This window comes from Crocodylus siamensis, chromosome 4 (genome assembly GCF_052110815.1).
Source record: "Crocodylus siamensis isolate JL-2025a chromosome 4, ASM5211081v1, whole genome shotgun sequence".
NCBI classification, from domain to species: Eukaryota; Metazoa; Chordata; order Crocodylia; family Crocodylidae; genus Crocodylus; species Crocodylus siamensis.
The window spans coordinates 77,399,221-77,423,117 of record NC_143398.1 but is presented as its reverse complement, the minus strand read 5'-3'; the positions used below and the strand labels follow the sequence as shown (position 1 = coordinate 77,423,117).

Here is a 23,897-nt window from a genome sequence, read left to right as displayed (position 1 = left end):
TCCAAATACACAGAATCCCTGTACTTTTTAAACATCTGGTTCTTTATCATAAATTGTGATGACAATACTTAGAATCAAATATAGATTCTATCAACTGAACAAAATAATACACTTTATTAGTAATAAAAGAAAGTATATAGGAGAAACAAGTGTTTGTCATTTCACTGCTAGTGCATTGAGATAACTTTTAAAGGTTTTCATTAAAAGTAAAAATACTTAAGGTCGCCAGATTTTCCTAAAAATAAATAACATTCTAAATTGCAACCTTGCAGTGTAAAATTGAAGGGTTTCTCCACCCCCATGATTTTTCAGTTTTTCCCCTCTCAAAGTATGGTGCTGGTTTCACCTCACACTTCATGATGAGACCTCACAACTTTCCTGTATCTTCAGTCAAAATAGGGTCTGAATAGACAGATAGGGGAAAAAAAATTACAGAATCTAAATATTTTGGTCTTTGTTTATCAGATTTTTTATCTTTTTTGTTCCATCTGAAAAACAATTTTGCTCAGATATTTTCTATTGTCCTGTTCAGATAAAATGTGCATCTACTACAAGGTATGTTTTCCTAAGGGCAAATATGGTCTCAAAAGCTGCACTATCATTATAAACTATGCACCAAATGCCAGGCCAAGCACTTAAACATAGTGAACTTCAAAGCCTGGTCATGTCAGATGTCAAGTAAGAGCAGCCTGAGGCACTAATACTTAAGCTGGATTAAAGTACTTCCAAATTTTAGAATCTACAAGCTAAGGGACAGATCTAGGAGCAAAGTCAACTGACAAAAGTCAAGTTTCTCGTGCAAAGATTGCAGGCTCTTTGTAGCTACATATATAAAGTGGTTATCACCATAGCTACTAATGTTTTATATTTGTCTTTATATTCACCTTTCCACTTTTCTCCAGAACAACCTCTTTGCTTGTTTGTCAGCATGTATCCCAGAACAAGAAACAAAAACAGGGAAAAATGAGAAAAATATAAGGATAATTTATCTTTTTAATATTCCTGGAATTTTTCTTAGGATTTCATGTGACAAAGGGATTTTTTTCACTTTGCATGCATACTGTGATAACCACCTGATATACTGAAATGTAATGAAAGAAAATATACCTACAGCCAGAGGAAACTGCAAAGTTTGAGGGAACCTGTATAGAACTTTTTAATTCCTCAACAAGGACTTTAGTAATTCTATTTTTAAATAATTATTGCATTCCAAAGTGCTAGTTTCCTCATTTTTAATTACTCTGTTAAATTAAGTCACTGTACTTTTAAAATATTAGACAATAAAAATATTAATTTAAACTACTTCAAGAAATCAAGAGAGGCAATCTCCATTCCTTAAGACATTTTAAGACTGATTTATGCTGAAAAGCATTCTACTTAGAATATACTAACATGCGACTGGATGCTATTTTTTTCAGTGTGCACTGGAATGACTGCTATACCACAGGACCAGAGATTTTCAACCAGGGTGCTGCAGCAGTGCAGCCCGGGCAGAAGGGCTATAGAAAGGTGTCTGGGGTCTCTCCGCAGTCACCAGCTGGGGGTACAGGGTGGGGCTGAGAGGGGCCACTCAGAAAGCCTCCTGGGAAGCATGTGGGAGTGCCTTCAATGGCCAGTGAGGACAGGCTATAAGCCCTTCCCCTTTCCCCCACTGAACAGTGAATGTCTGTTCAATTTGCTCACGCTTTAATTTGTAGCACTTAATTAAGTGTGATAGAGCACTTCTGCCAGGGGCTTTTTGAACATCTGTACTTAGCCTCTATGTTTATTTAGCTACTCCTGCATCTGGTTGGCACAGCTTCTGTAGTAACAATGCTGCAAGGACCCCCTGTTGGTTGATAACTACCTGCTAAAGAACTGGGGGAAGATTTTGAAGCAAGTCAGGTAAAAATAGCTAATATTGACTAAATCAGCTCCAATTTATCCTTAAAAGACTTGCAAGATTGGGAGTCTGTTACCTCTAGCTCTGTTTCTCCACCATACCTCCCTTTTTTCTTTTATAGATGCTTAAACCTCTAACAGGAGTTTCCCTATTTGACATTAACTGTCATCCTCTCTTCATGTCCAGCCCAATGAATCTGCTGATACATTATGGTCCACATTAAGCAAAGTAGGGAAGCAATGGAAAACCATATAGATCTTAATTCAAGCTTCCTCTGTATAGCTCCACACATAGCTGCATTAAAAAAAGAAACACAGGGCCAGATTTTCAAGTGTTTATATGACTTCATTTTCTCCTTTACAAATAAGCCACCATAAGAGCAGCTACTGTTAGGTGCATCCTCATTATAGAATTTTTAAATTATTTCAATGCTAAGACAGAGAACTCTGCAAGTATTTGTGAGTGTAGTAAAGCAAGCATGTTTTACTTATGACAAGGAAAATTATGGAGAGTATCCAAAAAGGAAATGGAATTATGCCATTTGAAAACATTGCTCTATCAATGGTTTTCCTGTATCTATAAGGCCTAAATGAATGTGCATCTTTTTTGGAAATAGAGGAATGAGTCCAGAAAGCCTAAAATCAGTTTACAATTTAAAGAAAGTTCCATTTTACAAATTGTGAGTATAACACAGTGAAAAGTTCCATATTTCAAATAGGAAATGTGGTACTTTGCCTTAGCTTGATAGCTTTCAGGCAATTCATTCAGGTTAAAGACCTTTACTATATATAGTCTTGTATACAGTCTTTATACCAAATATCTTTACTATATACTAGTCTTGTACACAGTCTTTATACCAAATATATAGTCCATGGCATGGATCCAACAAACAGAGTCCCATCATCTGGGCTGCTGTGCTGCCTATGGGTCCCATTATTTTTTCATTATATGAATTCTAAACCTGTATTTTTTGGTAGCACTGAAGTAGCCATGATGGTCCAAGAAGTAAATAAGAGGCTAGGACTTTTGTGGGTGATGTCTTTTATTGGACTAAGTGCATGGTTGGGAAAGACTTAGAGAACTTTCAAATGCAATGCATTCTTCTTTAGGTCATCAGGCGAATGCATTCAAAAGCTTATCTAAGTCTTTCCCACTTGTGCACTACTTGGTCAAACAAAAGGTATCACCCACAAAAATTCTTGTTTCTCTTCTAAATCTGCACTTTATTACAATCAAGGAGCTCATTTACAGTACACGGAAACCAGTTATTTGGTCACATTCCCTGTATTGTAGGTATTAGTACAGACCAAAGGAAGGAAGGAAGAAGTTTAATACATAGCAGAAAATAATAGCTATTTGAAATCACAAAAAAGCGGCTAAAGTCAAGAATGGGAGAAGTAGACAATAGAAGCACGAATTTAGAAGCTAAGACAGGTCAGAGAGAGAGAAAGAAAGAAGAACAGACAAGATGCAAGCAAACGAAATGCTTGTATTCATAAAATAGCAACAAAGTGCTTCAATTGCATACGCGAAGACAGAGAAGCTAGAAATGGCATTTAAGGAGAACTGATATTTTTGTTGCATCAGAAGAATAAGAACATAAGAATTGCCATTTGCTTGGTCAGACCATCTTGCCCAGTATCCTGTGTCACACTGTGACAGACAGCAGATGCTGAAAGGGAAGATAAACCGGGTGTGACTGGGGTTTTCCACTGTTCCTCTCTCACTTTCAGCACCCAGCTGCAAAGGTCCAGGAAGCTCTGATTCGGAGGCTGTATACCTAACTCTCATTCCCAGTAGTCACTGATGCCCTTTTCCTCCAAGAATCTGTCCAATCACTTTTTGAATCTGGCTAAACTTTCAGCTTCCACAACACTGGGTGGCAGAGAGTTCCACACCTTAATTACATGCTGTGTGAAATCAAACTTCCTTTTCTGAGCTTTAAACTTACTACCTACTAGTTTCATGTTATGACTCCCTAGTTCTTGTATTGTAAGACAGAATAAATAATAAATCCCTATTTACTTTCTCCCACCATTTAGTATTTTGTAAATCCTTTCATGTTCCCCCTCAGCATCTCTTTCCTAAACTGAATAAGCCTAGCCTCTTTAGTCTCTCCTCATACAGAAGACCCTCTGTATTGCCAGTTATCCTTGTTGCCCTTCTCTGTATCTTCTCTAGTTCTTCTCTCTCCTTTTTGGAGGTTTGGGCACAGGAACTGGACACAGTATTCAAGGTGTGGACACATCATGGATTTATAAAGGGGCATAATAATATTGTAAATTTTGTTTTAAATTCCCTTCTTAATAATTCCTAACATTTTGTTTGCCCTTTTGATAGCCGCTGAGCACTGAACTGTTTTTAGTGAACTGCCCACAATGACTCCAAGATCCCTTTCCTATGTGGTAGAGCTACGGTAGACCCCATCATAGTGTAAGTATAATTTCGGTTATTTTTGCCCATGTGCATCACTTTACACTTATCTACATTGAATTTCATCTGACATTTAGTTGCTCATTCACTCAATAGTGCCAGATCTTTCTGTAGCTCTTCACAATATCCCATTGTTTATAACACTTTGAATAATTTTGTTTCTTCTGCAAATTTAGCCACTTCACTACTCACCCCATTTTCTAGATCATTTATATATTAAATAGCATTGGTCCCAACACAGATCCCACCCTGGGCAACTCCACTATTTACATCTTTATATCCTGAAAACTGACTATTTATACTCATTCTTTGCCTTCTAGCTTTAAACTAATTTTTAATTCATAAGTGGATGTTCCCTGTAATCCTGTGACTACCTTTGTTAAGAATAAGAAAATTGTGTGAGAATTGGTGAGAATAAGATGTTGTTTAATAAATGTAGCATTTTAGCTACCCTGGAGAGGTGAAGAATGATGAGATCAGAGGGAAATGACACAAGCAGTAAATGGAAAGGATGTGGCCAACATATATCACAGTGCTGTCAATTAGGACAGAGAAGAGAAAGCAGAATTTAGACATGCTATAGATGACAAAGCAGATCAGAAATCAAAAGCAAAGACCTCAAATGTTAGGTGTTTATGAAGGTGTCAAAAGTGATAGATTCCAAGATCCTGAGTCTCAAAGATGGAGTGGATAGAGCAATTGAAAGTGAGAACAGCCAAAAATAAGTAAAGAAAAAAGGCATGCTTATGTCATGTTACAACAAAAGTAATTCCATTAGAGAAAAGTCACCTTTGAGACTGCTTTCATTCAATATAGATAAGTGCAGTAAATGTAACTACTCCAGATTTTTACCAACACTCTTCAAATCAGACTCTAGTCAAGAATCAAAAATGAGGCAAAAATATCCTCTCCTTTTCTGATATCAGGCATAGGGCAGGGTGGCACCTTGGAGACTTGTTCAGAAAGGTTTAAGCTTTTGTAGTAACTGTTCTCTTTAAGGCCTGGACCCAGCTGAGCAAATGTGCTTAATTTGAAACACAAGAATAGTAGCATTGGTTTCAAGTTACTTTTAGCCCTGCTACAAAGCACAGAATTTAAGCACATGCCTAATCTCAAGCATGGGAATACTCCCAAGAAAATGAATCGGAAGACTCATTTTAAGTTAAGACTTTATTTTGCATTTAGCTACAGCAGTAGATTTTCCCTATATAGATGGCATTTTGAGGTCACTTTAAGGTCGTCAACCAGAATGTCTCAGAACACAAATGTTCAAACACAATTTTAAAATACAAACATCCTCCACATTTAGAAGTAAGGCAGGATCCCTGTTAATCAAAGGAACAGGCAAAAAGCATTTGCATTTTTCCTCAAGGGCCGTTTCCAGACAACCATGGCTGTGTGGTATGTGGTGTTGCAGACACATCTGCGGCACCATATACTGCATGTTCAGCTGTTCTCTGCACTTCAAGGGAGCAACGCAGTGGTGGGTTTTTTTGACCCCTTGATATCATAGATTCATAGATTCTATGGTTGGAAGAGACCTCAGTGGGCCATCTAGTCCGACCCCCTGCCCCTGGCAGGCAAGAAAAGGGTCACCAAACCTGGGATCATGCCCAGGGCTCAAAAAAACCAGTGGGAAAAAAAAGGCGGGGGTAGTGTGCACTGCTCAAAACCAGAGCCTGGCCAGCCAGAGCCACACTCCAGCTACCAGCCATGCTCCAAGCAGCAGGATCACTGCTGCTCCAGCCCCAGGAGGCCCCAGGATCCCAGATAAGGTTGCTGGGGCCAGCCCAGGGCTGGTCCCAGCCTCCTCTACCCTACCCAGGGTAACCTGCCACACGCCAGAGCACGTGTGGCACAGGTGTTTCCCGGGGACAACTAGCAGCTGCACGAGGTGTGCCACTGCTAGTTGTCCTGGGGGAACCAAATATCTACCCTCCTATGGATGCAGCCCAAAGTATTAGAATGACCCTGTGCCTGTAGGGGAAGTCAAAGAAAATGTGTACTTCCAAAATGAGCAAGACGACATTAAAATGTGTAAGCAGATGCAACTATTCATGCTGAAAAGTAATCTTAAAATTGATTGAAATTCCTGCTTTTAGTCCAAGATGACTCCACTGTGGTGAGTACTGAATGAGTTGACAGAGTTCTGGTCCAAAACAGCCTAGTTCCGTATTTACTCCAAGAGAAGAAAACTCTTTGAACCACCTATGCTATTTTCTGTTCCATCCGGATTTTCATCTGAATACATATCTAGGCCCATCAGGATCAGCTAAAGTAGATCCTTGAATAAATTCAGCATCTTATCCACTTCATGAAAATCAGGACCCTTGTCTGATGCTGTTCATCTGCAGCAGCAAAACAAGGTAACAGTGTGAAGCAGTTACCTTGTGAAGTGGCTTTCTGAGTGGAATCATTAACAAGAGCATGAAAACAAGCACAACTCTGCTCTATAAACAAAAGAGAGAACTGGAACTAGGTAGTGGCCAAGTACTGAATCATACCAGATCACTCTCTGATTGCCTTCTCCTCTAGTTCCTTCGAAGCTTGAATCTTATGATCCTGTCTAAGGCATAAGCTGACTGTTCTTGACAGTGGCACCCTCAAACGTGTCATACTGTTTTATGCATGCTAGCTCCTTCAACCAGAAGCAGCTGGAGGAGGTAGTCACATCTTTGTGGTGTCCAGGCTGAACTAACTGATTCTACTGAATGACAATGTCAATTGTTACCACTGCCGTACCTAGTCAGTTAGTGGTCTAGACATGGTGTCAGATGTTCAGAATGCAGCGATGCCTTTCCTCAAATTTCAGTAAGAAAAATTATCTTAGAAATCTGAAGTGACGTAAGCAACTAATAACAGAAGAAAATTAGAAATTAGGAGGAAAAAGCATGACAGACTCAGCAATTCTTAGCCACCATAGCATTTGAGACTTTTTAAAATGTAAAATAAATTCTAATATACCAGATCTTCCTTCTTGCTTTCCATTTAGTGCTTCAAGCATCTGTTCTAATGGGGTACACACTTCAAGGTCTGGCACAGAATGGTATTTAGCAGCCAAGACAAAGGCCTGCATGTTGACGAGCTTTTGAGTCTTTTCACAGAATACAGTGGAAAATTCGCAGTCATCTGTATATAAAACAGAAGAAAAAAATGACATATTAATAATTACGGCTGTCAATTGCAGTTAATGCATACAATTAATGTGTTCCTTGGTTCTTGTCTTAATTTTTTTGACACATTAATTGTACACATTTCTTTGGAGCCCATGTTTGGGATTTTATCCACAATCATCACCACCACCTCCAGGCCATCTAGTGGGGCAGTGGTGGCAGCGCACGAGCCACAGAGCAACCTGGGAGTGGGCTCCGGGTCCTGCAGCACAGGGAGGGTGGGAAGAGGGGGGCACGCACACAGACACAAACACAGACAGACACAAGCAGCCACAGCCTTCCTGTGGCCAGGAACGCAGCTGGTGTCATGTAGAGCAGTACTCTGCAGGTAAGTCTGTAGAGGAGAAGGAGGGAAGGGAGTGAGGTGTGGGGCAAGGGGTGGGGCAGATCAAGAGCCCCCAGCCCCTGCCACTTCCTTCCTCACTGTGGGATCCTGATCTGCTCCCCTGCCCCTTCCCCATGGACTTACCTGCTGGGTGCTGGGTGGTGTGTGTGTATGGGTGTGTCCGTACCTCACTCCCAAGCCATAGCCTCCCCAGCCCTGCTGCTGCCCCTCACTCCTGACCCACAGTACCCTGCATCCTGCCAGGGCATGTGGGGACCTCCCTCCCTGGACTCCAAACCCCCCATACACACTCACAGCTCCACACATTCACAAATTCCCCTCTCCTACACACACCCCAACGATGTAAAGTACCTGCATAATTTTGGATAATTTTGAGTGTTTCTGCACATAATTTTGAGTTTTCAGCTGTGTGATTAAAATCACAATTAATTGCAACTAATTTTTTTAATCATGCACCTAACCGAGATCAATTTTTTAAATCATTTGACAGCCCTATTAGTAATCAACGACTTTGAAAAGTCTCTCCTGTGCTAGACTGGCAAATTTTGCATTTACTCAAATGTAAGATGAACCTGATTGTAAGACAACTCTCCCCCACCAAATAATTAGATTCTATATATAGAAAATTTATAAATTTGTTATAATTTTCCAGGTATAGAATCTAATTATTGGAGGTTTGCCTTGAATTTGTCCCCCTCCTACTGCTTCAGCAGGGAAGATAAATCAGGGGGCGTTAAAAATAGCCCCTTTGCCCTCTGCCCTCCCCTGGACAACTTCTTTCCCCTGTAGCTCCCTCCTTACTATCAAACCCTGTTCTCCCCAAGGACATGGAAGTGAGAAGCAAATTTGAAAACACTGACCTAGAAATAAATATACCTGCAGTAACTTGCACACAGGACAATTTCTATAGATTCCCACAGACTTAGATCATCAAAAATGTATGCAGTTTACTTCTTTTGAAATTGCTGCAAGTTTTAGCTCAGGTACTCCATAAACACACTAAAGCCACACCTCTTTACTTACTTGCACATGTTACCTTTTAAAAAAAAATCTTGTTCAAGGCCAAATCAGTTCCAAATTCAGTTGGACAAAGCCCAGTATTCAGGTTCCAAACTTTGACTGAGCAGATCTCAATTGGGAAAAGCATCCACACCAGAAGACAGGTGGATGATCCAAGCTGACTCGGACAGGCTCAGCAAATGGGCGGACGAGAACCTGATGGTGTTTAACACTGAAAAATGCAAGGTTCTCCACCGTGGGAAGAAAAACCTGCAGCATGCTTATAGGCTCAGCAGTGCTACACTGGCTAGCGCTACAAAGAAAGAGACGTGGGGGTCATCACTGACCACAAGATGAACATGAGCCTGCAATGCGATGCTGCGGCTAGTAAAGTGACCAAAATGCTGGCTTGCATCCATAGGTGCTTCTCAAGCAAATCCTGGGATGTCACTCTCCCCTTGTATGTGGCCTTGGTGAGGCCGCAGCTGGAGTACTGCATCCAGTTTTGGGCTCCACAATTCAAAAAGGATGTGGAGAAGCTTGAGAGAGTCCAGAGAAGAGCCACAAGCATGATCAGAGGTCAGGAAAACAGACCTTAAGATGACAGGCTGAGAGCCATGGGACTCTTTAGCCTGGAAAAGCGCAGGCTCAGGGGTGATCTGATGGCCACCTATAAGTTTATCAGGGGTGACCACCAGGATCTGGGGGAATATTTGTTCACCAGAGTGCCTCAAGGGATGACGCGGTCGAACAGTCATAAACTACTGCGAGACCATTTCAGGCTGGACATAAGGAAGAATTTCTTTACTGTCCAAGCCCCCAAGGTCTGAAACAGCCTGCCATCAGAGGTGGTTCAAGCATCTACACTGAACACCTTCAAGAGCAAATTGGATGCTTATCTTGCTGGGATCCTATGACCCCAGCTGACTTCCTGCCCTTTGGGCGGGGGGCTGGACTCGATGATCTTTGAAGGTCCCTTCCAGCCCAAATGTCTATGAAATCTATGAAATTGTTGAGTCTGTGTAGGTCTGCCACTGGGTAAGTATCCTCCCTACCAAAACCATCCATCTGGGGCTTTGGATATTCCCCAAATCCAGAGACACATCCTACACGTAAGATGCTCCCAGTTTCACTTGATTTTGGTCAAAAGGTCAAAAGATATATTACAACCTGTGCAAGACATTAGTTCAAAGCCAAAAGGCTCATCATTTACCATATAGTTCATTGTGTTGGATCCTAGCAGAGACAACAGTGTCCCAGCAGTGTCTTAAGTCATGGTGAACCCACACCTCAGCACTGAGCAGTATGTGTATATATACTCCAGATACCCCTTCTTGAGTGCACCCACTTCCATAGAAAGATGGATGGAAAAGTACATCCAAAGGGGAATGTCAATATAGAAAGTAAAGGACAAATATAGTAAATCTGCACAGGGTCTTGGAGGGCACAAGTAGGTGCGTGAATCCAGAGCAGCGCGCTATTAGCCCTTTAGGGCAGCTGCACACAGTGTGCACCTGCCTTGCCACTGCCCTCCTCACAGATCTAGCAGGGCAGGTCCCCCTACTCCCCAAGAGTGTGCGCTGCCACCGGAAGCTAGCCTCACCCCCTGCCTGAGCCTGCAGCAGGCAGCAGCAGTGAGGAAGCCAGCTTTGTGCTCCTACTGCTGCAGCAGCCGCTGGCTTCTGTTGGGGTCAGAGGGCTGCAGACTTGGGTCCCTAGCCCCATAGCCCTGGCAGCTGGGGATCCCCTCCAGCAGAGTTGGGGGCAGGGGCTGTGGGTGGGGGGCAAGGGGCACAAGCAAGGCTTGGGGGTGGGGGGGGTAAGGGGCACCAATTGGGCTGGGAGGCTTTTGTGGGGGGGTGAGGGGCACGAGCAGGGCCAGGGGGGCGGTGGGAGGCCTTTAATTTTAAGCATGGATTTGGTGGGTTTTATCAAAGAATTTGTGATTTTTTATCAGGGAAAACCAGGATCTCTGGTAATAGCAAACATTAAGAAGTATGAAAGAAATTTTACTATTTTTCAAAACTGGAAAATTCATTATATTCCTTCAAATTTTAATTATCCTTTGAGAATTTAGGCCTGGTTCTCTTCTCAGTCAAGCAACTGTATATTGGGGGGAAAAAGTGTCTTCAGTATAGGCTTCTCCGTTGCTCAAAACCATAGGGGAGCTGTTAGGAAGGCTAAGGCGGAGATGGAACTGGGACTAGTGTCCCGAAACAAGGATAACAAGAAGTCCTTTTTTAAATACATAGGGGGTAACGTAGGGCCTATGCAGAATATGCTAGGAAATCTAGAGGTCACACCAGACGACCAAGCTAACCTGTTTAACAATTTCTTTGCCTCCATTTTTTTGAGCAGGGACCGGGGCATCCCCCCGCAATGGGATCCCTGATGGACCCAGGAGAGGTGCTGCCAGGCCCAGGGTCAGAGAGGAACCAGTTAGGAAGCTTCTGGTGGGACTAGACGTGTTCAAATCAGCAGGTCCTGACGATCTCCACCCCAGAGTGCTGAGGGAATTAGCAGAGGTCATTGTGGGACCCCTAGCACAGCTTTACGAGCACTCGTGGTGCTCTGGTGAGGTACCGGAGGGCTGGAAAAGGACGGATGTGGTCCCCATTTCCAAAAAAGGGAGAAAGGAGGACCCAGGAAACTACAGGCCTGTTAGTCTTACTTCAGTCCTGGGGAAGCTCTTTGAGAAAATTATCCAGGAGCACATCTGCAAGGGACCAGCAGGGGAGATTATGCTTAGGGGCAACTAACATGGGTTCATTTGAGGAAGGTCCTGTCAGACCAACCTGGTAGCCTTCTACAACCAGGTCACAAAATCCTTGGATGCAGGTGTCACAGTGGATGTAGTCTTCCTGGACTTTAGGAAGGCCTTGGACACTGTCTCTCACCCCATTCTCATTAAGAAATTAGATGACTGTGACATTGATGCTTGCATAGTCAGATGGGTCGCAAATTGGCTAGAAGATCGGATTCAGAGACTGGTGGTGGATGGGTCATTTTTGGACCCCTGGAGGGATGTGGGCTGTGAGGTCCCCCAGGGCTTGGTACTCAGGCCCGCACTGTTCAACATCTTCATCAGTGACTTGGAGTGAAAAGCACCCTGGTCAAATTTGCAGATGACACTAAGATGGAGGGAGAAGTGGGTACGTTGGAGGAGAGGAACAGGCTGCAACTAGATCTACACAGGTTACAGGACTGGGAGGATGAGAACAGGATAGGAGTCAATACTGACAAGTGCAGGGTAGTGCACTGATGGAGGAAGAACCAGCAGCATACCTACAGACTGGGGAACTCTCTTCTAGTCAGCAGACAGGCAGAAAAGGATTTTGGTGTCATTACTGATTCCAAAATGAACATGGGCCACAAATATGGGGATGTGGTCAGGAAGGCTAACCGCACCTTGTCATGCATCCACAGATGCATCATGAGCAGGTCCAAGAAGGTGATCTTCCCCCTCTATGAGACATTGGTAAGGCAGCAGTTGGAGTACTGTGTCCAGTGCTGGGTGCTGCACTTCAGGACAGCATTGAGAGGGTCCAGATGAGGGCAACTCACATGATCAGGAGCAGCAAGGCAGGCCCTACAAGCAGAGGCTATGGTACTTGAACCTGTTCAGCCTCCACAAGAGAAGGCTGAGGGGGGATCTGGTGACTGTCTAGAAACTGGCCAAGGGGGACCAGCAGGCTATGGGAGAGTCCCTGGTTCCCTGAGCACTACTGGGAGTAACAAGGAATAATGGCCATAAGTTGACCAAGAGTAAATTCAGGCTAGATATCGGAAGGCACTACTTCACAGTCAGGGCGGCTAGAGGTGGTGCTCACTCCTACCCTGCGGGTCTTCAAAGGGAGACTAGATGGGGGTCATTTGACCCCAACTTTCTTTCCTGCCCATGACAGGGGGTCAGACTTGATGATCTGCTCAGGTCCCTTCTGACCCTACCAACTATGAAACTATGAAAGGAGAACAGAATTTGCCTAATGTGCCAATCCTTATCTCTTGTTTAATTCCTTGCTCATTATGCATTCCCCACCCCTCTAGGAAAGAAATACAGTCATTACACTCACAAAATGTCCAACATACAATAACTACATTTATACATTTTCTTAGCTGCCCCGTAAGTCTGCATATTCTCAGAAATATATTCATCTCCAAAGTTGGGCATGATTCCCAGTCCAAATTATGAGTGCACCTGCACAAAGCATTCTATCTGCATGACAACATTTAGCTCACAGCTGAAATGTTTGCAGCTTTTCATATGATTTGAAAACTTTATTCAGAAATAATAACTGGCACTGCATTAGGAAACAGCATTCAAATTAACCTTTTAAAAAGCAATAAAATTATATTTAAATGGGAAACAAAATGCAAGCCATCTTTCACTATAAACTGTTTTTCTAGTGGCCAATGTCTAGAAAACATATGTCTTCCTAATACATATAGTAAATGTTCTTCAAGCTACAGCAATCATTGCTCTGAGTTAGAGCTAGGTGAATAATAGGTTTTGGTGTTATGCTGAAATTTTTTTTTAAATGGGAAAAAATCAGTTCTGGCCAAGCCTTGATAGCAAGTTTTCAAATTTTTGGTGAAACAAGAAAAAAAAAATATTTATTTAGGCCATCTGAAACACTGCATTTGACTCAAATTGAAATGTTTTATTTTGAAGCTATGCAATGCTTTTTCTGACCATAATTTTAAAATTCAGTTCTTTCTTTAAACAAATCTCCCAAGTTAAAAGGCAGAAAGGAAAATGAGATGTACTGATGGCTTTGAAATGTTGTGCCCTCTCCTCTGTCTTCCCCCTCCCCCTTTTTTTCCAAGCAAAGTTATTTACTAAATTCAATCCAGTGTTATGGATTCTTTTGATTCCCTAAAAATTCTTTCTTCTTTCTGGCAAATTTTACTATTCACTGAAAAAAAAAAATGACCGTGTTCTACTCTGAACATCAGCTGGAAAAGACCTTTGCTGTGAGTTGACTCTCTTTTCCATTATCAAAACTTTATTTCTATGAGCCAAGACACTGAGAATTCATAGAGTGCTGCTACACTCAGGATTCCAGTGAAGCGGAAAACAGCTGGTATTTTAGGGAGTTATTTTAAGCCACTAAATATTGTAGTTCCAGAAAAAAAGACCACCCATCTATTATGGCTCTGGGTCCTAACACACTTTATTACCATAAAAAAGAAGAAACAAAATAAAAGGTAGGCTAATGGTAGTGACTCTAGAGCTGTGAAACTCAACCTTTTTAGACTCAAGGTACTGTTCAATAGCTGTGAGGTAGCTCTTGGAAAATGTGAGCTCTTAGTTTTATTCATTTTTTGATGACAGAAAGATAATAGACCAATTTTTCTATTTCAAAGAACTCATACCACAACAAGTTAGAATGTTTTTAACACTATGGATTCCCATTTGAAATCTCTGGATTTATCTTGTGAATCATATTTCTACACCTAATAGTGATAGTAATAGTGCACCCAATGGCACCCTTGAAAGGATCTCAAGGCACTCCAGGGTACTACCGCACAGTGCTTGAGAATCATTATTTTAGAGGATTAAGGAAATAATACAACATTCTTATTTCAAAAACCAGAAAATGCATGAGAAATGCTCCAGAACTATTCTTCTGTCTCTTATTTACTTAATCTACTTTGGATCTTTCTGATCCACCTGATAAGCAGGGTGGCTGCTGATGGCTAGAAAATGGTATTCAAGAGGTTTGCTTTTGGGAACTGACTTGTAGGTAAAGTAGATATGCATTAGAACAATGGTCCAGAGCAACAGCAAGAGTTAACTGATTTCTAAAAGCCTGTTTCTGAAAGTTTCCTCAAGGCCCATTGTGTTTGACAGAGGCAAGAAGCAAACAACACAGGCTGGGAAATTAGACATGCACCATAGTTTCTATAACATGAGATAAGGTGGCACCAGGCCACAGTGCCCAACTGCACAGCCCTTGGGATTTGCGGTTTGGGGGAACAGACCAAAATAGGAGAAGACCAAGAAAGATCCAAATTAGGATTTGTGCATGTGATGGGTTTGTGAAATAAAGGAATATGCTGACAGGACAGAATGTAGACAGTATGATGACCACAGAGATACCATGCCTAAGATGAAAAGTCATCAGAAGGAGAAAAAAGATACAAAAGGAGGGATTTCAGAACAGCAGAGTCCCCAAGAGGGGAACTTGAGGCCACCATGGACAGAGAGCACACCACGAGCCCTTCTCACCCACCCCACTGGCAGGGGCATCGGCCTCCAACCTCCAGGCTGCTAACACCTGACATTCAAAAGAACCTCAGAGTGAAGCTCACGTACTGGCCAGAAATACCTTGACTCTGTGCAGCTCTAGGACTAGTAGATATAGAATTGTTTGCATTATTCATATCTGCTATCACTGTGTATCACATTTGCCTATTATCGAATGGAGAGGCTGTGGTCAGTCTGAGGGTTTGGGTCCACCCAGAACAAAGTATCTGGGTCATAAATCCAGTGCCAACAACTGCCTTCTGCCTACAAGCTTGTCAGCACCTGCTCTTAGCTGATGAACCTTTCCCCATGTCTGCAATGGCCTTTAGTTCCCAGTGTCAATTGGGGGACTTCAACCTTGACTGGGAACTTTTCATCTTGGATCCTGTATACCTCAGCTAGGGATCCCCTTCACCCTTCTGCTCACCTGGGCACAGCAGGCCTCTTTCCAACTAAGACCCCAGGGCAGGAGCCTAAGATTTTCAGACCTGCTGCAAAAGCCCATGGTCTATAAGCTAGCCTTGCAGCAAGGGGCATGAAACCTTGACTCCAGAAGGCTTGTTGCTTTCTTGATCCAACCGCACACTATCAAGTTGATTCACATTCTTGACTTAGAACAGGGGTGGGCAAAATATGGCCCGCGGGCCGGATCTGGCCAGCCAGGCACTTCCCTCCGGCCTGTGGAGCCCCTTCAAAACCCACGTAATGGTGGCTGCCTCTCTAAAAGCCTCCGGTGGCACCAGCCACCGGCTGCAGCACCTCAGGTTGTTTACTTGGGCTCTGGTTGCAAGGCAACCAAACCTGACCTCAGCCTGACCCAGCTGGCCTCGCCCCGCCCCTGGCTCAGGCCATGTTTGCAACTTGAGAGAGGTGGGGGGCTGGACCAGAACCTGTGGTGCCAGTGAGGGGAAACACCGTCTGGGCCAGGTTCTGCTTTGCTGCATGGGACTGGAAAGGACCCTGCCCTGCAGGTAAGCCCAGATGGGTTTGCACCAGCCAGCAGAAGCAGCGGCAAAGCCGTGTGCTTCTCCGGACTGACCGGTGCAGGCAGGGGGAACGTACAGCTGAGCCCCTGCCACTCCGGCCAGGCTCATCCCATCCTGAGTGGCACACGGCTCTGCCACCACTTCTGCTGGCCGGTGCAGACCAGCTGGGCTCCTCCCATCCCCAGCAGCACATGAGGAGCCAACTTAAGCTGCATACTGCCTTCTCTGGCCAGTGCAGACCCGGCCAGGTCCGCCCATCCGGGGCAACATGCAGCTGAAGCCAGCTTCTCATGTGCTGCTGGGGATGGGCAACCCCAGCTGGGTTGGCACTGGCCAGCAGAAGCGGCGGTGGAGCCTCCTCCTTTTGGGACCAGCTGGCACAGGAGGGGGAAAGTGCAGCAGCACCTGGGGAAGCCACTACTTGATAGGGGATGGGATGGGCTGGCTAGGCCCCACCAGAGAGGGAAAGCTGTGGCTAAGACCCCTGTGGCTTGGGACAGAAGGGTCCTACAGCACTGGAGGGTGCTGTGCTGGTGAGGGGACCTGGGCCTGGGCTGGCTTCTGCTGTGCAGGGCTGGGGGGGAGGCTGGGATGGGTCAGGACCAGGTCATGCTGGCACCAGTGATGGGTGCAAGGGGAGGGACCTCCACTGGCAGTGGTCAGGACTTCCGGTCCCAAGATGGTAACCAGGGGATGGGGCAACTGAAGGGGCGGGGCTACCCATGTGGCCAACAGCTTGCCAAAACTCATCAAGCGGCCCTCCACCTGAAATAATTGCCTGCCTCTGACTTAGACCCATCTGCCTGGCTCTTGGCAAAAGCCCTGGCCAACTGGCTGGGTCTGCAGGGAAAGGCCTTAGCTGCAAGCACTTTCCCCATGTCTGCATATTGGTTAAGTATATTAACCACTACAATGCATAGTATCTTTCAGTTCCACTGTCTACTTCATAACTGAATTGTACTTGATGAACTGCACACTAGCTGTAACCATCTACTGTCTTAACTAACTGTATTCCTTTTTATTCCACCATTAACAGTGGCAGCTACTGTCAAAGGACTGTTATTGCTATACTTGAAAATGATGGCAATTATTCAGTTTCAACCTCCTAATAGCACAGCACTGAAAATGTTGTAAACAATGGTGGTTAAGTAAACAGCATTATTAGTGCCATGATATATATTACCCTGAAACTGACTAGCTCCCATCATTCTGAAGACTTCTATTAGCAACCCTGAAGCTATTAGATGCCTTGAAAAATTAGGGAAACTAGTCAGGTTTGCACTGCTAATAACACAGAACTGATAGCACTATGTACTGCATGGTTATCACATCCATTATTAATTAGGATAAGCACATAATGGGTATGTCTACACATGAATATTAATGTGATGCAATAAATTCCGTGGCAGTTCATGCTGGAGTTTACTGCTCCTGGGTGCAGCATTTACATGTGTGCCCAGGACCATAGCATGTTGAGCTAGGGTGGCACAGCCCCAGCTGGCAGGGGGATCTGGCTCAAACTTCAATGGAGGGGCTGGCTGGGACACAAGGGTGCTTCAGTGTGGGGCTAGCCAGCAGGCAGACCCCACACTAAATAACCCTCACTACCCAGCCAGCCCTATTAGCATCTACACATGCATTGAAGCGGAGTGAACAACTCCGCCATAGGACAGCACTTATATCTGGCAGTACTAACCTACAAAGGAGTTAATTACTTTACTCCAGCCTAATAGGTCTCTATGTGTAGACTGGTGACACTTTGCAGCAGAGCTAATTAAGCACCTGCAGTAAAATTCTCATGTTGATGCACCCAGTTAAGATAAAGACAGTCTTTTTCTGTCCCAAGGTTATTTACTTAAATGGTGCATGCCAGATATATATGCATATGTGCATACACACCCACAGATACTCATGAAAAAGTGAATGAAAAACACAGAAAGTACAATAAAGAAGCTCTCCGGAGCCATCAACTGTTCTTTTCTTTCATTTGTTTACCTTTCCATTTCTTAATTGTACTAAAATTTTAATATATAAGGGTGTTTCAGAAGCTAAATACCATTTCAAAATAAAATCATTTTGCATAGAAAGATCATTTACTGGACCACATCACCTCTCTTCTTCACATCCTAATCCAATTACCTGCATGAGGCACAAGTACCTTGGGGGTCTAGTTCAAGTCCACTGCCACATGGGTGCTCTGCAAGTTTTTCTACTTACAGTTATTAACGCACTTTGTATTCTATCTGTTTATAAAACTAGAGATTGGGAAGGAAGAAGTTTTCAATTCAGGCAGGACAGACTGGTACTGGTTGAGCAAGGAAACCAAGACTGGTTGTGTAAGGGAAAAAAGGAAGCTTGGGACTCACTGAGCAAGAAGACTATAGACTGGAAGCCTGAAGAAAGTGGAAGACAGTTGAATGGAGCTGGGGAAATAGTGAGATTAGATGGGAACTAAGGGGACAGACAGACAAACTGTATTTTAAGACACATTAGAACAGCACGAAAAGAGAAAGACATCTGACAGGCAGCTGTGGTGTGGCAAGGAGTGGCAGGGAAAGGAGCCAGAAAATAAGCTGATGAGATGGGACAGATTATGACGAACCACAGGATAGAGGCTGGCAGGGATTTAAATGTGTTTAATATGTGGCTAGAGGCCTCCTTTAGTGCACATTAATCAAATACTGCTCTGAAGACAGGAGTATTCAGTTTCCTCAATGGCTTTTATATGGTCTTCACTATAGTATTTGAGTATTTCACATACACAATTTTTTTTCATAAAATCCCTGTAAGGTGGGGGAATGGTTATCATCCCCATTTTACAGAAGGGGAAGTAACACACACAAAGAGATTAAGGTTAATGTATAACACTAATTTTGGGTGCCCAGTTTGAGATGCTTAAGACCAATTTTATTTTCATAATACTTAGCATTATGTGGCATGTTATATATTCAAGCACAGCTTCCACTGATTTCAATTTTCACTGATTTTTGTATGAAAACCACTCGGAAGGCAAATAACAAACAATTAATAACCACCTCTGAAAACCTGATTTAAGCGACTGGCTTAGCATAACACAGGAATTTGGTAGCAGAAGCGGGAATAGAATCCAGTTCCTTATAGAAGCATTCAACTGCCTTAGCTATAAGAACAGCTTTTCTCTTCCTACTATATTTGCCTCATTTACTACATACTTTCTGATTTGGGTGAAAATTAGGTGTGGGTCCTTTATTCTCCTACACTACATAGTCCCCTGTGGAGGCACATTCTTGCACCTAATCAGGCACCAGTCCAGTAGAAAATGTGGTATTTGATCATGTCATTACAGACATGCAGGATCTTAGACATTTTCTAATGATGAAATTTTGCTATTTGTGGTAGCGAGGAGTCTCCGGGCAAGTGGTCCCAGGACCATGAGACCCCGAGAAATCCACTGGGCCCCCGAGATGAGGCTGGAACGCCCATAAACCCACCGGGCCTCGGGACTTACCTGCAGGGTCACTGGCAGCGTGGACCAGAGAGCCTCAGGCACAGCATCAATCCCGCTTCATCAGTGTGTGCCACATGCGGCTGACACACAGGAACTGACGTCACAAAAGTGCACTCGAAACTGGCAAGAGGAGAGACTCAAGACCATGGCACCAAGAGCATAGAGCCCGAGTGGAGCATGCCCCAAGACGGGCAAAGTGAGCAGGGGAGAGCCTGCTTGCCCGAGTAGAGGCTCAGAGGAGCCGCTAGTCCAGGGGACACAAACTCCAATGAAGAACAGAGAACAATGCGCCACATAGGACCTAGAGGGATGTTACATGCCATGGGAAATAACACGCGCTCCAATCATGAGTTTGTTCTGAGAAGCAATGACTTCATATTGACCATAAGAGTAATACGTGTTGGTATTAGAAGCTATAAGCCAGCTAGGCTAGCCCTGCTGGACACTGTAATAAAAGTCCCACAGACTGTATAAAAGGAGTAGAGACCCTAATTACCAGGGCTGAGAAGACACAGGACTAGTAGCTAGATGCCAGGGCTGGAGAAGGAGACTGATACCTTCTAGCAGTGTGACAGTGAAAAAAGGAGATGCTCGCTCGGTGCAGAATCCAGGCATGGACAACTTGTTCAGCTAGACATAACAACGGACAGGGCATTACAGAGAGAGACTTTCCACAGCATAATCTGAGACTACTAACCAAGCTCGAGCTCAGCCAACTGTGTGGCCAGCTGATGATACCATCTTTCCATCAGATGGCCAGCAGCCTGGCAAGAGTATAAGATCTGGTTGGCGTAAGGACAGGGTGTAAGGAGAGGCAGAGCCCCAAGGACCAACAACCCAGGGCGCTCAAGTGGGCGAAGGCTATCAGTCAAGGATCCTCCCATCTTGTGAATAAGATCAAGACATGGTGGGCAAGATGAAGGGTGTGCCCTGTTAACATAAGTAAACGTAAGCCAAGCTGTCTGGCCCTAAGAACTGGCGTTCAGCAGCTGCATGTGCCAGATCTCACTGACAGAGTTGAGTCGAGCACAGCTGTGTACACTATTCTTAATCACATTAAACAGTACCTTATTCTGAGCTATATGATGGATTTGCCTTAAACTTTGAGCAAGGACAAAGTTCTACTGGAAAGAACATACTATCTGTATGGGTCTTCTCTTGATCTTATGAATACGCCCTGTATCAGATCTCTACCTGGCAGAGCAGTTTTCCCCTGGCACACAAATTATATTTACTCCAGCCTAGCCCATTCGTCTAATAAGGGAGGAACTACCCCCTTTCTTCCTTGCAGGATTTGAGTAAGATGGGTTGGAAGTATCCTCTTTGATTTAAATAATTCTAAAATCCAAAAGGCAAGTCTCTGCTGGAACAGAACAGCAATCTGTACTCAGTGTGGGCACAGGAAGTGGAAGTGGATGACTGAAAGTGGATTTGATTTTATAATCTGAGAAGTGCCAAAGAAAAATTAGTATGTCAGCCTGATAAAATCAGAATATTTCACAAAGGTAATGTACAATATTTTAGAAATGCAGGTATAAAGGAAAAAGTATACTAGTATGTTATATACTACTAACTTAATGCTATAGCATAATATAGCTATATACAAATTCATTTACACTGTGCAACAGTTATTCTTTTATATACTGTGTGACTGGCCTTTAATGGTTATTTCCTTTTTAAATAATTCACTTTTGTATAAAAAACAAATCAAATTCAATTTCCCGCTATTTTCTACAATGAGTTCCACTGAACTGGTTTCTGTTCCTTCTAATTTAAACCTTGGTGTGGATCAAAAACTTATAGACTCTTTATTCATACTGCTTACCAACAGAATCAGCAGCAGACTTCTTTCAAGGGCTAAAACTATACACATTCATATTTCTTCATCAACGTTATTGTATAAAAAGTAAAATATGAATCTGTAAATGAAGGCTTATTTATTTCAACATTACATTTTCAGGAGTGAATGCTCAGTTCCATGGAATTTATATACATGTACAAAACAAATGCCGCCAAAAGCAGTAAAAACTGCAGAGATATATTTAGATTTGGTACAATGGGGACAACTCACTAATCAATCAAGCTAGAAACAAAGGTTTAAAAGGAGACTTGACAACCAAGGCTTCAGGCCAGGGGTTGTTGGGAGAGTGATAGAAATGAAGTATTAAATCTCAAGATGCAGAGGGACCTCTCTACTAGCCAGTTGTTCTGCAGTATTGCCAAGAGAAGGGGGAAGCAATAATTTTCCTGTTGGGACAAGAGTGTTACATTTGGTTTCATAAGTTTTGTTTTAAATTCTGTTTTATACACTTATTAGCGCTTTTTAGTATAGGATACTGTGAAGGAGTGAGAAAGGGTAAACAAAGGCCCCAAGGCGCCTTACATTCTGGGCAGGGGAGGTCAGGAGAAGAAAAACAGCCGGCAGCAACAGACAGGGAAAGGGAAAGCAAGCAACACTTACAGCGTGGAAGGCCAGTGTGGCTGCAGCTGGAGACCGGAAGGGAAGAGAAGCAATCACCACACTTCCGAAGCAGCATCTTGCTCCACATTGGAGAAGAGAGGCTGCTCAGAGGTATTTCTGGTCCCAGAGAGGGGCAGAGTGGGGTTGATTCCCTGCGAGCTGCAGAGAGAGGAAAGGCTGAGCATCCCAGCAGGCAAGTGTTGCGAAACCTGCCAAAGAAACGCTGTGGGTGCAACCCAGAGAAGGAGGCAGGTGGAGGCCTGCACACACAAGGCTTTTGATAATCCCTGGAGTGCAGTAACAGCAGATGATCCGGGGGAGAGGCCAGAAGGATCGCTATTTTCAAGTTAGAGCCTTGCTGCATGTGGGAGAGATCCCACTGGGACTGTGAATGCTCACAGGTAAGCCAGGGCAGGCCTGTGCAGAGCAGTGACTGGATTAACTGATTTTTTTGTTGTTGTGACTGGGACAGAGAGCCTGACCCCAGGTGAAGGGGACATGGACTGAGTCTGACAAAGAGACTGAGAGCAGTCGGGTTTTGCTTTCTTTTTTTTTTTTTTGGATATTTGAGTGCAGACAAAGGCCAGCCCCTGGAAGGGTGTGCACCTAACTAAAGCTGACAGTCACCCTGGTGGCTGAGGGCAGAACAACAGACCAACTGGCAGCATTAAGATCTGGCTGCAGAGAACTATGAATGCCATCTGGAGAGGTAGGGTAGGATAAAGGGGAGGTTTGGAGCCCCACAGCAGAAAACAGGGATTGAGACTGGGTAGGATCACCTTGGGCATTGCCTCCTAGCAATATAATGTCATCAAAGTCATGGCAGGAGAGAAACATAAGACCAACTTCCTGGCAGACCAGGTGATCCGAAGCCGATGTCCACCCTGTCACCACCTGTAGGAAAATGAGCTCAGGCAGTGGCAGCAAGCCCTATAACACCTACAGTCGTCACAGATACCTATGGAATCTCCTATCTGGTACAAAATATATTTATTTTGTTATTTTGTTTCTAATTCTAATTCTGTTTTCTGGCAGATTAACATCCTTCCAACATTTTTAGAACTCCAGAGCATACAGTCTTGAGCCATAAAGACAAGGATTCCAAAAATATAGTCTTGTTAGCCATTATTACCTTTTTTTAAAAAATGCACTGTTTTCAGGGCAATTGTCTACCATGAAAAAACTTTTTTGAACACAATTCATTTGTCCCATTCTTTTTCATATAATAATCCCAAATTAAAGATGTTTTAGAATATATACAGTATGTTAATGGTATCCATTACAGTATTTTGAAATACTTCTGTAACATGTGAAAGATAAATGAGAAACTGATTTGAATGAACTCAGACTCAACATTAGGAAAAACTCTTGCACAGTCAGGGTGTCCAAACTGCAGGTAGGAGCCATGGGCAAGGGGGAAATATGCGTGGGAATAAGGTGGCCACTGCCTTCCTCATCAAGGGATAGGGCAGGCAGGAGGGGTGTGTGTGTGTGTGTGTGTGTGTGTGTGTGTGTGTGTGTGTGTGTGTGTGTGTGTGTGTGTGTGTGTGTGTGTGTGTGTGTGTGTGTGAGTGAGATAAAGGCAAAACAAAACAAAAAAGATTTATGTCAGTAGTTTAAAATGCCTTGCACTATTACTAAATATCAGTTATCAGATTAGCATCGGCTGATATGGCTGGTTAATCATCGGCTATCGGTATCAGCCAAGAAAATCTTTATCTCTAAAAACATATTCCAGTTTCTAAGCAATTTCTTCCTCAATGTCTGGTTAGGTATATTCCTTATAACTTCTTATCTTAAACACACTGCACTCTAGCATCATTAAAGAAAAATGAAACTTAGAGAAAAAAGCCCTTTGTCACTATAATATCAGGCACAAA

At 43.5% G+C, this 23,897-nt stretch overlaps 1 protein-coding gene across 1 annotated transcript in view; it reads right to left on the bottom strand.

Annotated features, from left to right (window-relative positions):
- The window catches only part of METTL25 (methyltransferase like 25), a 138,568-nt gene that overhangs the window by 96,258 nt on the left and 18,413 nt on the right, over positions 1-23,897 (bottom strand). Inside the window, exon 2 of the mRNA XM_090042629.1 lies at positions 7,280-7,444. Coding sequence (XP_089898755.1) covers positions 7,280-7,444 — 165 coding nt within the window. The remainder of the gene's footprint in view (positions 1-7,279; positions 7,445-23,897) is intronic.